The sequence below is a fragment of the Scleropages formosus genome, chromosome 1, assembly GCF_900964775.1.
Source record: "Scleropages formosus chromosome 1, fSclFor1.1, whole genome shotgun sequence".
In the NCBI taxonomy this organism is placed as follows: domain Eukaryota; kingdom Metazoa; phylum Chordata; class Actinopteri; order Osteoglossiformes; family Osteoglossidae; genus Scleropages; species Scleropages formosus.
In genome coordinates this window covers 8,845,827-8,860,102 of record NC_041806.1, presented here as the reverse complement: position 1 = coordinate 8,860,102, position 14,276 = coordinate 8,845,827, and the positions used below count along the sequence as shown (strand labels likewise).

The window sequence follows — 14,276 nt, the reverse complement described above, 5'->3', positions numbered from 1 at the left end:
GTGTGGGTCAGTGCGCTGTACCCAGGCGCGTGGTGTGGTTGAGATAGGAGCTGAGGCTGCGGCCCAGGCTGCGGGGTCTGCGCAGGGTGGAGCTGTACGACTGCAGCAGGGAGTGCATGCTGAAGGAGCCTCCTGCGCCCCTCACTGCGCCCCGCACACTGCCACTGCCCCTCACTGACATGGCGTCTGGGGGAGAGAAGGGTGGGGGAGGGAACACGGGGACGCACAGACACACGAGGGGGATGAGGGAGGCACCGGGAGCAGGGAGGATCATGGGAGGACGGCGATGAGGGCGAACCGCAGAGAGCAGAGAAGCGGACGAGCGGAGCGGGGAGCCGGAAATCGGGAAGACGGACGAAGACGGGCGTTGGGTCAACCGGAGCGACAGGTGGGTGGTCCATGGGCAAGGGCGTGGCATTGATCAGTGAGAGGCAGGACACAGCGAGGATCCCAGACAGAGGGGGGAAGAGCCAAGCAAGTGAAAATAAACAATAATGGACATGCCAGCAGTTACAGAGCAAGGGGACAGAAAGAGAATGACAGACGACAGACATGTCAGCGCCCAAAAATGAACGCAACGTAGGGGAAAGACAGTATTAAATATGAACAAAGAGTAGGAGAAGGGAAAAAAAAAAAAAAAAAGAAGAACAAAAGCCCAGAGACAAAATGAGCCAAGACAATTAAGGATGAAAAAAAACGGAGACATCCGTTAAATTAGCAGGAGAGAGGCGAGGGTGTTGTAGCAAGAGAATGTGGGGGATAGGAGGAGGAGGAGGAGGAGGAACAAGGATAAAGGGGAGGACAAGAAAAGAAAAAAGAACAATAACTTAAATTGAAACAAAGCATATAAAGAATAAAAAGGGAAGCAAAAAGAAGAAGGAAAAAAAAAAAATCACATTCCATTGATTCTGAAGGTATGATTTTTGCTTCCCTTAAATGTAAAAATTAAAAACTACCAAATAAACAGGGTGTATTTGCAAGGAACACCTTCAGTATCAGAGTTCTGGAACAATGCAAAAATGGTCACCAAGTACTCTGTGTTATACATATACATATACTTTTTAAACGGCAACATCAGTGAATTCTCCCCCTTTACATCCATCAAGAAATACAGTACTGCTCTCACATTAAAAGCTGTAGCACTGATTTCTGACTTTTTAACACCAAGCCAAATTAATTGTTCGAGAAAAAAAAAAAAAAAAAAAATACAAGATGGGTTTCGTTATCTCTTTGGCACACCAAATTAAATAAAGCAGACGCTCCCGTTTCAGAACAAGGGTGTACCGCCACCCATCTCGGGTCTGAATTGGGTAACGTTAGGTAAAGCATTACCCTAAAAGGGGCAATGAAGGGCAGTACACACTGAAGTTGTTTCAAACATGTGGGAACCTCTGGAATGGAAAATAAAGAGAGGCACTGATGGAGCCATCATCACAGCAGAAGGGGGGGGGCATGCTGGAAATGTCATGCTTGCGGTTTTAAGGAGATCGGCATGCGGGAAAGAGCAGCTCAGCTATCCCACGGAGGGCTGCAGGTCCAGCCACCAGATACGCGTAGCAGCAAGACCGATGCGAGTGCCCTGCAGAAGTACTCGTTCCTGATCTGCCGTTTGGGTGCACCACCTTCTCCGTTGCCAAGTGAGCAAAACGGGCAGCGCACAATACCTCCACCAGGTTCGCCTTGGGGAGATGGCCAACTCATCTGTTAAACATCTGCAGCTCACCAGAGCGCTCATGGTATTCCGCCACCCCCGGCGACCAGCGGTACAAGGTAGTGGCATTTCCGCATAGAAAGCTCCATAAAAGGGAGGTCGAAGGTGACGCATTCCTTATGTAGAGGTCAACAGAAGAGCGTTTCACTTTTCTGGAACGCAGCTGTGTTCCACCTTGACCAGGTATTACTTAAATTCTACGACCTAATCGAGGGATGAAGTCAAACATTTCAATGCATTTTTTTCCCCCCTTTTGTTAATATTTTTACCACATGCAAGTAAAATAACCCAGCTAACTGCCACTGATTTTTACAAAAAATAAACTTGCATGGGATAATTAAAAATCCAACCGCAAGCAAACTTTCCTAAATCATAATTATTTACGTATGATCGTAATTATCTATGGAAACCTATGGGAAGTAACAGCTGTTGCCCTAAAATTACAAAAACCCAAAGTGTGAAGTATCAATACGGAGTATATGAAACACCTTTAAAAATGCCGGTATTCGCAGCTGAAGTGAACAACACGGTTTGACTAAAGAGCTGTCTGAGGAGTCTAAATCCAGCTAGAATTTCACACATATTCATAAACGGGAACACCGTTCCACTACAAGCACTGAAGCTATAATAATGAAATGGTTAGCGAGCGAAGTTTTACCCTGTCACAAACGGCGGACAGCCGTCTCGCCCTTATTGGGGCTCATCAGCACTGCGCACACCTGGATTCGAACCGTGGACTGACGGATTGGCTTGGATTAATAGGCCAATGCTCTTACTGTTATTCTACCACGGCACGGCACGGCAACTGGGTACGTAGGAGGGCGTTTTTAACGTTCGTAAACTGACGTTCGCCCCCTTATTTATTACGAGACCGATATCGATCGGCCACTCGCGGTTGGCTTGCAATCGAGCAAGCGTCTACCACTCCCCTGTACGTCCACACCTCTCGCTCTGCGTGTTCTTTACAGAAGGCTTACATTTACCGTGGTTTCGGCGCACAAAGTCATCCCTTGTTCTGGAAGCCGTATGCAGTGTAGTACACTACTGTAACCTGAGTCGTAATTGTGCGGTGTTACTCACTCTCTTAGAATCAGCAGCAACGTCCAATGTACAGCACTGCAGCAGATTCACGAAATACACTTTATTCGCCGCACCGGAATCAGTGTAGCGTTGTGTACGCAACACTGAGGTGGAGTGACATGGTGCGATTCCCCCCCCCGTTGCACACTGGCTTCTCAGTGGACTTATGAATTCGTCATTCTTCATTCTCCAATATTTTCCAGTGTATTTATTTCGATTGCATTTTTTCCACCTGTCTGTTTTCTAAAATTTCTTCCTCCTGCAGAGGAAACCCAACTTGCGTCTACCCGCCAAGCTGATGGGGGAAAATAACCAATAAAGCACACTGGAAAAGATCAGGAGAGCAGAACTGCCTAAGTTAAGTCGCTTTAAGTGTTCAAAGCCTGCATATGGTGTTTGTAAGGGTTCCTGACCAATAACACCGGGCACATGTTTATGGGATGAATGAGTAAACAATAAGGATCAAATAAGTTTGTGGAGAACCCGTTTTTTGTTTTCAGTCATTGGAAATTAGCTTTAATTTACATGCATAATTTCATAAATTTTTATTTGCTGCACGTACGTCAAAGAGCTTAACAGAACCGAGCCTTTAAATAAATCAAGGGATGTCTGCGTTGTTAGGGTTAGGGTTAGAGCATCTATACTATTGCAAGAGTCACGATGCGCTGCGTTCTGCTCGCTCTTTTGGAATCAGTACGCGGAGCAGTGGGTGTTGTACAGTTTGTCACATGGTCATGGTGTGCAGTGTTCTGTTCACTGTACCAGAATCACTGTGAGCTGTGTCCTGGGAGCCGATGGTCTCGCTCAGGCTCTTGTCACCAGTGTTACCCCCCCTCAGCGTGAGGGACAGCTGCCGTTTGATCTTCCTCATGCGGTCCATCAGGGGAGGCAGGGGGGGGCGAGACGTGGAGGGTGGAGGGGCAGCCACTGTCTCCCTGCCAGAGAAACAAACGCAGCACGTGAACGGCCTGCGCCGATAGGTGGCAGAAGGGCAAACGAGGTACTGTACACCGCTTCCACGTGATCGAAGAAGATGCATTTATGCAAAGTGACTTCATCAGAATACAAAGCAATTTATTGACACAGCTGGGTATTTGAGTGAAGCTTTTCAGTCAAGTGTTCAGTAAATGACGCGTATGATTAATTCCTCAGCTACTGCGCCACCTTCTGGGCAAAGAAGAGCCCCGAGAACGGAGTGCGTGGGTTGCAGAGTGACTCCTCTGTAAGATCAGGCAGGAAAACCTGCTGTAATCCAACCAGAGTTGAACATCACTGGGGGGGTATCCGTGTCTGGTACGCCACGTGTTTTTTTGGGTTGAGGAAAAGTAAAATCCCGTTCATTGCTTGCCCCGTATTCGTTTGATTGCAAAACGACATACAATAAAACCTGAGCGGTTGTTGCCATGCGTTCTATTCATCATCCCAAGGTGCGCAGGTGGGAGAAAACGTTTTTCCTCTTCCGCATCATTTTCCGACTCACAGCGTTCGCACCATGATGGAAGTTCACGTCACCAAGGGCTCTTCCTTCCAAAGGGGGCCGAACGGGGGCCCCATCGGGCTCAGCAGCCCGATGGGGGCGGAACGATGCAGGGCTGCTCACGAGAAACGGGGAGGGAACTTCACACTTCGGGGACTCGGGAGTAAGTGAACCCCATAACAAAGCAGCACGGTGGTACGTCATGTAGTGCTGGAGCCTTACAACGCCTGCACTGTACATTACATTTACATTTATTTAACAGATGCTTTTCTCCAAAGCAGCTTCCTATGAACTCTATGTAGTGTTATTATCTCACACACCTTATTCACCATGGTGACTTACACTGCTAGGTACACTACATACACTGGGTCACTCATCCATACATCAGTGGAACACACACACTCTCTCTCTGTCACTCACACACTACATGGGAACCTGAACAGCAGGTCTTTGAACTGTGGGAGGAAACCAGAGCACCCAGAGAAAACACACACAGACACGGGGACAACATGCGAACTCCACACAGACTGAGGGGGGTCCGAACACACGTCCTCTCGCACCACCCAGGTGCTGTGAAACAGCAGCGCTACTCGCTGCACCACCGTGCCGCCCTGCGCAGCTAGACGTGGGTTCGAATCAGACTTTGCACGTACTGTATGTCAGTGCCTTATTCATTCTTATTTCTGCCTTTTACATGATTATAAGTTGTCAACCAGTCAGCTGTGACTATGACACATTTTCTTATTACTACCAAAAACAATTACCTTGCATTTTCTCATCAATGAGATATTCAGGCCCACTTCAGTTTCTAGGAGTTATACCCAGTAAGCAGAGGCCAAATCTCTTCCTTGGGCTTAATCATAGGTCTTGGCACAAACCTGACCGACTGTCTCTGCAGCTTCACTGAGCAGAAGGGCTTCTGTGACCCAAATTTGCTTGACATCCAACTCTTAGGTGAGGCAGCTGCCTCGTGTTACGCAGTGCTTCTGTCTACGGCTGGCTTTCAATAACCGCGCAGCAAAGGTTCCCCATGACAAAAATATATTCAGCTCTTTAAAATGACAAAGCCTTTATTTGAATAACGTGCACTTGCCTCATACGCAAGTCACACTCGCTGCTCATCATCAGTAACTGCTATTTCTCAAGTGGACATTTCTCTGCTGACCCACCAAGCGGTGTAAGACGGATACGTGACAATGCGAAGCGCAACCTACTTAAGCAGTCGTGCAGGAAAGGGCATCTCAACATTTCACAAAGCAATTACATAATCATCAGAACTCACTTTTCAGTTCTTTTAGTCATTGATCTTACTGTAAGGTCCCTATTTACCAAAAGGGGGAGGCTTTTATTAGAAGTCATAGTCACACACACACACACACACACACACACACACACACACACACACAGTCTGAACCGCTTGTCCCATTCGGGGTTGCGGGGAGCCGGAGCCTAACCTGGCAACACAGGGCGTAAGGCTGGATGGGGAGGGGACACACCCAGGACGGGACGCCAACCCATCACAAGGCACCCCAAGCGGGACCCGAATCCCAGACCCACCGAAAAGCAGGACCCGGCCCAACCCACCGTGCCCCACTATTAGAGGTTATATGGTAGTGAAATCAATCATCACTTCTTTCCCTAAAAAGTTCATGCACATGCCACAAGTACATCAGGTACCGTATTACCCCCTAGCATCTGAGTGAAAAATGTGCTTGAGAATGTTGCCGGGGGTAGTACTGGCCTTGCTGGGTGTGAAATTTCGGGCTCTGAATCTGACCACTCGCATGTAACACGTCAGGGAGGCGTCGGATTACTATAGTCCCGGACATTAATAAACCAGTAAATTATCTTTGTTGTTTACAGTGTGTAAATGTGTTAATACAGTTTTAACAGTTGTCAATGTCAGTGTTTTTCACGGAAGTTTGATGTGTTCGCATAGTTATTAATGTGTTTGTCGATTGTTTCTTGTTACGCACTACGGAAAAAAACCGAATGGGATTTAAAACTTGGTGCCGGTAAGTTTTTTTCATTCTTTTCTGATTATTCAAAAAAAATATACCGGGTATTTTCAAAAATTGGTGGGGGCGTTAAGTGCTAAAAAATACCGTAAAATCCCTATTTATTTCATTCATTGTAGCAAACACACTTTGTGCTCTGCACTGATTGAGATATACAGCATATGGTTATGGGTGAGGGGGCGCAGTGGTGCAGCAGGTTTGGCCGGGTCCTGCTCTCTGGCAGGTCTGGGGTTCGAGTCCCGCTTGGGGTGCCTTGTGACGTACTAGCATCCCGTCCTGGATGTATCCCCTCCATCTCCAGCCTTACACCGCATGTTGTCAGGTTTAGGCTCCGGCTCACCGTGACCCCACTTGGGACGAGCGGCTTCAGCCAACGTGTGTGTTATGGGTGAAAGGGGTAACGATATTTTACCGGTCTGTGCGTACTAAGTAAAAGACGCACCTCTGTGAGGTGAGAAACAATACAGGATAGTTGTGGTACTGAATGCTCTGAGCTCGGTACTGTAGGGTTTCTCAAGGGGTCAGAAAGGACGGGAGGGATTGTGCCAAAGCGGTTCTGATGGAGCAAATCCGCCGTCCTGATGGGCACCACATTTCAGTGGAGGGCCTCTAATGATATCCAGGGAAGCTGCATTCATAATGCAACAAGCACACTTTGCCCTACAGACAGCTGGCTAATGAACTCAATGTTATGTCCCATGACCTTCATTCAGCTCTGCCTCTAGAGCAGCTCACCGCGCCTCGAGGAAACAGCCAATCATCTCTCCAGGAAAGACAGACTGATAGAGCTGAGCCGCCTTTAAGCCCGTCAGCTGATGGACCTGACCTGCCTCTTGATCTCACCTCCTCCCACAGGACTGCGGGGGTGAGACATGAGCCTGGCAGCAGACACACGACACTAAGGAGTGCTGTGTACTAAAACACCGGTGGGTGGATCCACCAGTTGTTCCATACCTGCAACCCAAGCGAAACAGATATAAACAGACTTATGAGTGAGGGGGGCGGGGGGTGCAGTGGGCTTGGCTGGGTCCTGCTATCTGGTGGGTCTGGGGTTCAAGTTCCGCTTGGGGTGCCCTGTGACGAACTGGCATCCCATCCTGGGTGTATGCCCCCCCAGCCTCGTACCCCATGCCACCAGGCTCCAGCTTGCCACGACCCCGCTCAGGACAAGCGGCTTCAGCCAACGTGTGTGTGTGTGTGTGTGTGTGTGTGTGTGTGTGTGTGTGTATATATATATATATATGAGTGATTACACAACCAGACAAACAATCAGACAAATTGCTTACCGTCTTTATATCAGGAATTTCATCTGCAATTTACCAACGGTTGTTGAAACGGATTACCAGACCATTTTCCAAATGTAGCGCTATTGCATGCTGGCTACGTGGTCCTCTGAGACAGAGTATGACTAATGTCTTTCAGAATTCCCACAACTACAAGTAAATATCATCCAATACCAACTAATAACCAGGACACAAAACATGCTAAACTGCCTCCGTTCCACATACTTAAACAACCAGCATCTAGAAAACTGACTGAAAAGCACTGATTTACAGAAGGTAGTAATTATACACCGATGAGCCGCAACATTAAAACCACCTGCCTAATATTGTGTAGGTCCCCCTCGCGCTGCCAAAACAGCTCTGACCCATCGAGGCACGGACTCCACAAGAACTCTGAAGGTGTCCTGTGGTATCTGGCACCAAGACGTTAGCAGCAGATCCTCCATGGATTGGACTTGTTTTTCCAGCACATCCCACAGATGCTTGATCAGATTGAGATCTCAGGACTTCGGAGGCCAAGTCAACACCTTGAACTCTTTCATGTTCCTCAAACCGTTCCTCAACAATTTTTGCAGTGTGGCAGGGCACATTATCCTGCTGAAAGAGGCCAGTGCCATCAGGGTATATCATCGCCATGAAGGCGTGTACGTGGTCTGTAACAATCTTTAGGTAAGTGCTACATGTCAAAGTAACATCCGCATGAATCTCAGGACCCAAGGTTTCCCAGCAGAACACTGTCCAGAGCATCACACTCCCTCTGCCAGCTTGCCTGCTTCCCATAGTGCAACCTGCTGCCATCTCTTCCACAGGTAAAGGACGTACACCCACCCGACTGTTCGCATGATCTAAAAGAAAATGTGATTCATCAGACCAGGCCACCTTCTTCCATTGCTCCATGGTCCAGTTCTGATGCTCACGTGCCCATTGTAGGTGCTTTCGGTGGCGGGCAGGGATCAGCATGGGCACTCTGACCGGTCTGCGACTACGCAGCCCCATACGCAGCCAGCTGCGATGCACTGTGTTCTGGCACCTTTCCATCATGGCCAGCATTAAGGTTTTCGGCAATCTGTGCTACAGTAGCTCTTCTGTGGGATCGGAACAGACCGGGTAGCCTTCGCTCCCCACGCGCATCAGTGAGCCTCGAGCGCCCAAGACCCCGTCGCCGGTTCACCGGTTGTCCTTTCTTGGACCACTTTTAGTAGGTACTAACCACTGCATACCAGGAACACGTCACAAGACCTGCCATTTTGGAGATGCTCTGACCCAGTCATCTAGCCATCACAATTTGACCCTTGTCAAAGTTGCTCAGATCCTTACGTTTGCCCATTTTTCCTGCTTCCAACACATGAAATTGAAGAACTAACCGTTCACTTGCTGCCTAACATATCCCACCCCTTGACAGGTACCATTGTAATGAGATAATCAATGTTATCCACTCAACCTGTCAGTGGTTTTAATGTTCTGGCTGATCTGTTTATATACGTACGCGTACGTATGTCTGTGTATATATAATATATATAGAGGTGCTGCAGTGTGGGCAAAACGCAGTGATTAATGCAAACAAAAGTTTACAAATGCATAATCGTTTCAGAATGCTGATGGTGCAGAAGGGCTCATTCCTTCAAAGAGGTGAAGAGCAGCTAAAGCAGTGAAATGACAATGGAAGAATATTTATTTAGGACTTGTACATGACAATGCTTCAGCAAAGTATAACAAAGAAAGCAACTGTTTAATGCAAAACACGAAGCAGCATCATCAGAAGCTTTTCCCCTGACGAATGGAAGTGCTTATTTCATCTCAGCTACAACCACCTTCACTCTTCTTGCATCTTTCGTCCCACTGGATTGAGCTGCAATCCATTTCAAATTGGGCAGCTGTATTTCCTGCTGTACTAAAGCATATATGGGGTTGTGGTGGCGCAGTGGGTTTGGCCTGTGCCTGCCTTCCATTGGGTCTGGGGTTCGAGTCCCGCTTTGGGTGCCCTGTGATGGAGTGGCGTCCCGTCCTGGGTGTGTCCCCTCCCCTCCAGCCCTGCGCCCTGTGTTGCCGGGTTAGGTTCTGGCTCACCGCGACCCTACTTGGGACAACCAGTTTCTGTGTGTGTGTGTGTGTGTGTGTGTGTGTGTGTGTGTGTGTGTGTGTGTGTGTGTGTGTAAAGCTTACATAAACTCCTGAAACTGATCACTGTGGGAACAACTACATACTTTTGACCAATACGCTCTATAGTTTTACCAGCTATCTGGGCCACACTGTACCCAACACTCAAAAAATAGGTCTTACATTTGTACTTTCTGCTGCAACACAAAACAAACTGTTTTAAGAGTTGATGGGTTATACTGACACATGCTCGACTACTGCTACACAGAAGTGTACCCTGTTCCGCTGTTTTCATGGTAAAACACATTTCTCAGCAGGTACTTTTCTCCTAAGCGACTTACAATGTCAAAATACTCACAATTACTGACCCATTTATAAAGCTGGGTATTTTTTACTGGAGCAATTTAGGGTAAGTACCTTGCACAGGGGTACTACAGTCAGAGTAGCAGGGGTACAACAACAGCTCTCTAACCACTATGCTACCAGAGCAAAGCACACTTTACTTGAGAAATTTAGGATATATATACACCTTACGCAAGGGTACTACAACTGAAGGTGGGATTTGAACCTGCACGTCCAAAGGAAGCAGCTTTAACCACTACACTACCAACCGCCCACAAACACTATGTGTTATTGAAACTGCAAAAAAATTACTGCCGCCAAGTCTCATTACACACAAACACACAATTTTCTGAACCGCTCGTCCCATACGGGGTTGCGGGGAGCCGGAGCCTAACCCGGCAACACAGGACGTAAGGCTGGAGGGGGAGGGGACACACCCAGGACGGGATGCCAGTCCGTCGCAAGGCACCCCAAGCAGGACTTGAACCCTGGACCCACTGCAGAGCAAGACCCGGTCCAACCCACTGTGCCACCGAAGTCTCATTACAAAGAATCCATTTACAAATAACTGTTTTTAACAAGTGACCAAAAGCATAAAACTGTATCATTTTGCTTTGACTGTAACACGGAGGTGGTTTACAATATATGGTGTTCCAGAGAATAATTTGCCATAAATTTATGTATACTGCACAATACATTTCAGTGAGGAGATCATAAAAATCAGGAGCTCTGCTGATCTGTTTAAAGACATTTAACACCTCCACAGACAGCTTGGTCCATAAGGACTTTGAAAAACATTATGAAAAAGACATCTGCATAGTTTGTGCTGGATTTTATGAGCAATAAAGTATTAAACGGTACACATGACAAGAGTGTTTGCGCTGCGTACAGGAGGATCGTGAATAGGGGGACTGCTGATAAGTGTGCCTAAAGCCTGGCGTCCAAGGAATGTAGCGTGGAAGAGGAAGGTCTTGTTTACATTCCTTCATATGCATGATGCGGCTGAGACCGAGATCCTGGCAAGAGAAGGCACAGACATTTATGAGAAAAGGGCACTTGAGACCATTTTATGTCACCCAACACTGCAGCAGCTTCTAAGATATTTAGATGGTAGAAAATGGCAGCCAGGAGAAGGTTTAATACTGCAACGTGAGGTCACGAGGTGCTCATAAAAATGCGCCCCACACTCCATGGAAAAAGCTCTGAGAGGCTATAAGAAGTCCCTTGATGCACCCATCATCGTTCTGACAGCCTTGTCTACAGGTTGGGTGCAGAGCTAACTGCTGGGATGGGGGGCATGGCAGAATTGCCCAGGGTTTGAGTGAGCCCACGCTGCTTCACCCCGTGACACATGCACATAACAGGGTCATGACCAGCACTCCGCACAAGAGGGGCTTGCACACGTTTGTGCAGGGCAGCCAGCTCCGCATCAGCCCTGACATTTGGAAAGCCATGTCAGCGCTGTCAGCGCTCATCAAGGGTGATGATTTGCGCACTGGGGTCTGCTACAGTGTGTTGAAATGGACGTAAAGTCGCATCTTTGCGGTAGACAGGGTGTCTACGAGAGGTGCCATCATCGTAAAGAGGGACACGTCAAATTCCGGTAATTCGGGCTCTCGGGACTGAAGGACCTCGTTTGCAGAAATGAGCATACAACATGTTCTGATATTTACATATTTATCTGACACTTTCCTGCAAAGCAACTTACAATGTTTAGGTACCTACGATTATTTACCCATTTATACAGCTGGGTAATGTTACTGGAGCAAGTACATTAGGGTAAGTATCTTACTCAAGAGACTTAAACCTGCAACCTCTGGGTCCAAAGACTGTAGCTCTGATCACTATGCAACCAGCTGTCGCATTCTGGAAACATCTCCCATCAATGGCACCACACTAATGTCCTCAGTGCTCACTCTGGTATATTATTGTATTGGAAACACTTTGCACGTTAAAGCAGACTGCTGGCAAGGCTGTGCAGGACACATTTGCTGGACACACAGCACTGGTGATGTCACCAGGCCCTCTGCTGTGCACAGCTGGATGGCAAAGGCCATAATTAACTCCAAATGTTGGAGTGGGTCTTCGCAATTTTATATAACGATAAGCATTTAAAACCTAAACATAGAAAAATCACCCATTTAGTAAGAATGGCCATCCTGCCCTTCATGACTGTTTGGAGTTAAAATATTCTGTTTTGAATGTTCCATCCTTAAGTAGAGAGAGAATAAAATGTATGCAATACCATAGTGACCATATAAGACCATAGCGTCTATAAATATGACAGATAATAAATTGTCCATATGGGTTTTCCCTGTATTTCCCGTGACGATTGCTGCATAGGTCCTCCGCTCACGTGGTGTACTCGAACGGTAACTGTGGTGAATCTGTGGTCAAGGCAGGACAGAACCGCATCGGGGCTCCATGGACACCACTGTAACTAAGGAGTGACGAGTGAGGTAGTGCTTAGAGCTGCAGCCTTTGGGACCTCTTGCTGTAACACCCCTGAGCAAGGTCTTTCCCCAAAAAAAAAATGCTCTAGTAAAATGACCCAGCTGTATAAATGGGTAAAACACTGTAGGTAGTTTAACACTAAGTCGTTTCGGGGAAAAGCATCATCATTATAAAACGTATACATACATATAAATGTTTCAGCGAGGCTGAACCGGGGATACACCACAGAGACACGCCTGTTAAATACAACATGAGCATAGTCCATTTTTTTCCCCTGCAACACATTTAATAGGTTAGGCCTATTGTTATTCCAAATATATGTCAAAAATACCTGCAAATGTACAGTACTGTGCAAAAGTCTTAGGCACTTAGATGTTTCACAAAAATTATTTGTTTTAGACGGTTATTTATGTCATACGGGGCAGAGAGAACCCGGACGGCAGGACCCAAGCGCGGAGTCGTTCGTCTGGATGCAGGGGATAAGGCATGTTCTCGAAGTCGGGGACAGGCGAATGGTCGGTCGATCGGCAGTCGGAGTCAGAGTGAGAATCCATGGACAAGGTCAGGGGATGAAGCGAAAGGTCGGGCGGTCGGCGTTTGAACGAAGATCCGTGGACGTGGTCGGAAACGAAGCGAAGGGACGAAAACCGGAAGACGAGAACAAAGAACAAGTGTGCGCTGGACGTCACGAGGAAGGGCGGATGTCTCTGACGAGATTCCGCGAAGGTATGGGAGCTGAGGAGGGTCTTTTAAAGGGTGAGCAGTTAGTCAGGTGCTGTCGGTTGAGTTGTGGGCGTGGACGTAACAATTTAATGTCTTCTGCATTAGTGTCAATGGGAAAGAGCACATTTCAGATTTGCAAGCATTCCTTTTGCAAAAAGTTACAGTATTACAGTAAGGGTTTTGTATGTCGTTAAAGAAAGAAACTACACACACTGGCTGAGACCGCTTATCCCAAACAGGGTCGTGGCAAACCAGAGCCTAACCCAGCAACGGAGGGAGCAAGGCCGGAGGGGGAAGGGACACACCCCGGACAGGATGCCAGTCCGTCACAAGGCACCCCAAGCAGGACTCGAACCCCAGACCCGCCAGAGAGTGGGACCTGGCCAAGCCCGCCGCGCCAAGCAGTTGTTGACAATGGATGGTTACTAAGCTTTGTAGGAAGTTTATTCCTTAAGATTATTATAGTTGGAAGCATTCTCACTTTACAGCTTCCCCCCCCAAGTGCCTAAAACTTTTGCACAGTACTGTACAACATGACCTGGGAGATGACCTTTATTATACAAGAGAGTCTTCCAAAATTAAGCAGTAACAGTCCACAAACCGTTGCTGTCTATAAAACCACGGCTGTGCGTAAAATGGTCAGTTTTAGCCCATGTAGGTAATCCTACTACAATTCCTGCAATATGATACACTTGGTCTCAATAAGTCACAGTATATAAATATAGGCGGACTGAAGTGACCTGAACTGTGTTGAGCAACGAAATTTAATAAACCACACACACACACACACACACACACACACACACACACACACAAATAAAGCATAAAACAGTGACTAGGTAACAGAATTTCACTCACTGTAACAGTGTAAGCTCCAGTACGATTCAGAGTGAGAAAATTCCAGTGATAATAATGAAACCACTAACATCATCATCATCACCTTCGTCACTGTCATCATCATCATCATCACGACAGCTGAGCAGACAGTGTTTTCTTCGCACGTTCTGCGCTGATATTCCGACGTGTGACGTAAGACACCGAGCCCAGCGTTATCATCACATACCGCCACCACCATCATCATCATCTTCATC

The 14,276-nt window shown here is 47.4% G+C and overlaps 1 protein-coding gene across 3 annotated transcripts in view; it reads right to left on the bottom strand.

Annotated features, from left to right (window-relative positions):
* Positions 1-14,276, bottom strand: part of cdk16 (cyclin dependent kinase 16) — a 34,937-nt gene that overhangs the window by 19,403 nt on the left and 1,258 nt on the right. For 2 of the 3 annotated variants that reach the window (XM_018752906.2, XM_018752908.2), the window contains exons 2-3: positions 3,554-3,726; positions 22-186 (exon numbers count right to left, since the gene is read on the bottom strand). In XM_018752906.2, coding sequence (XP_018608422.1) covers positions 22-186; positions 3,554-3,671 — 283 coding nt within the window. In that variant the 5' untranslated portion in view covers positions 3,672-3,726. The remainder of the gene's footprint in view (positions 1-21; positions 187-3,553; positions 3,727-14,276) is intronic. The other variant, XM_018752909.2, reaches the window with a different exon arrangement.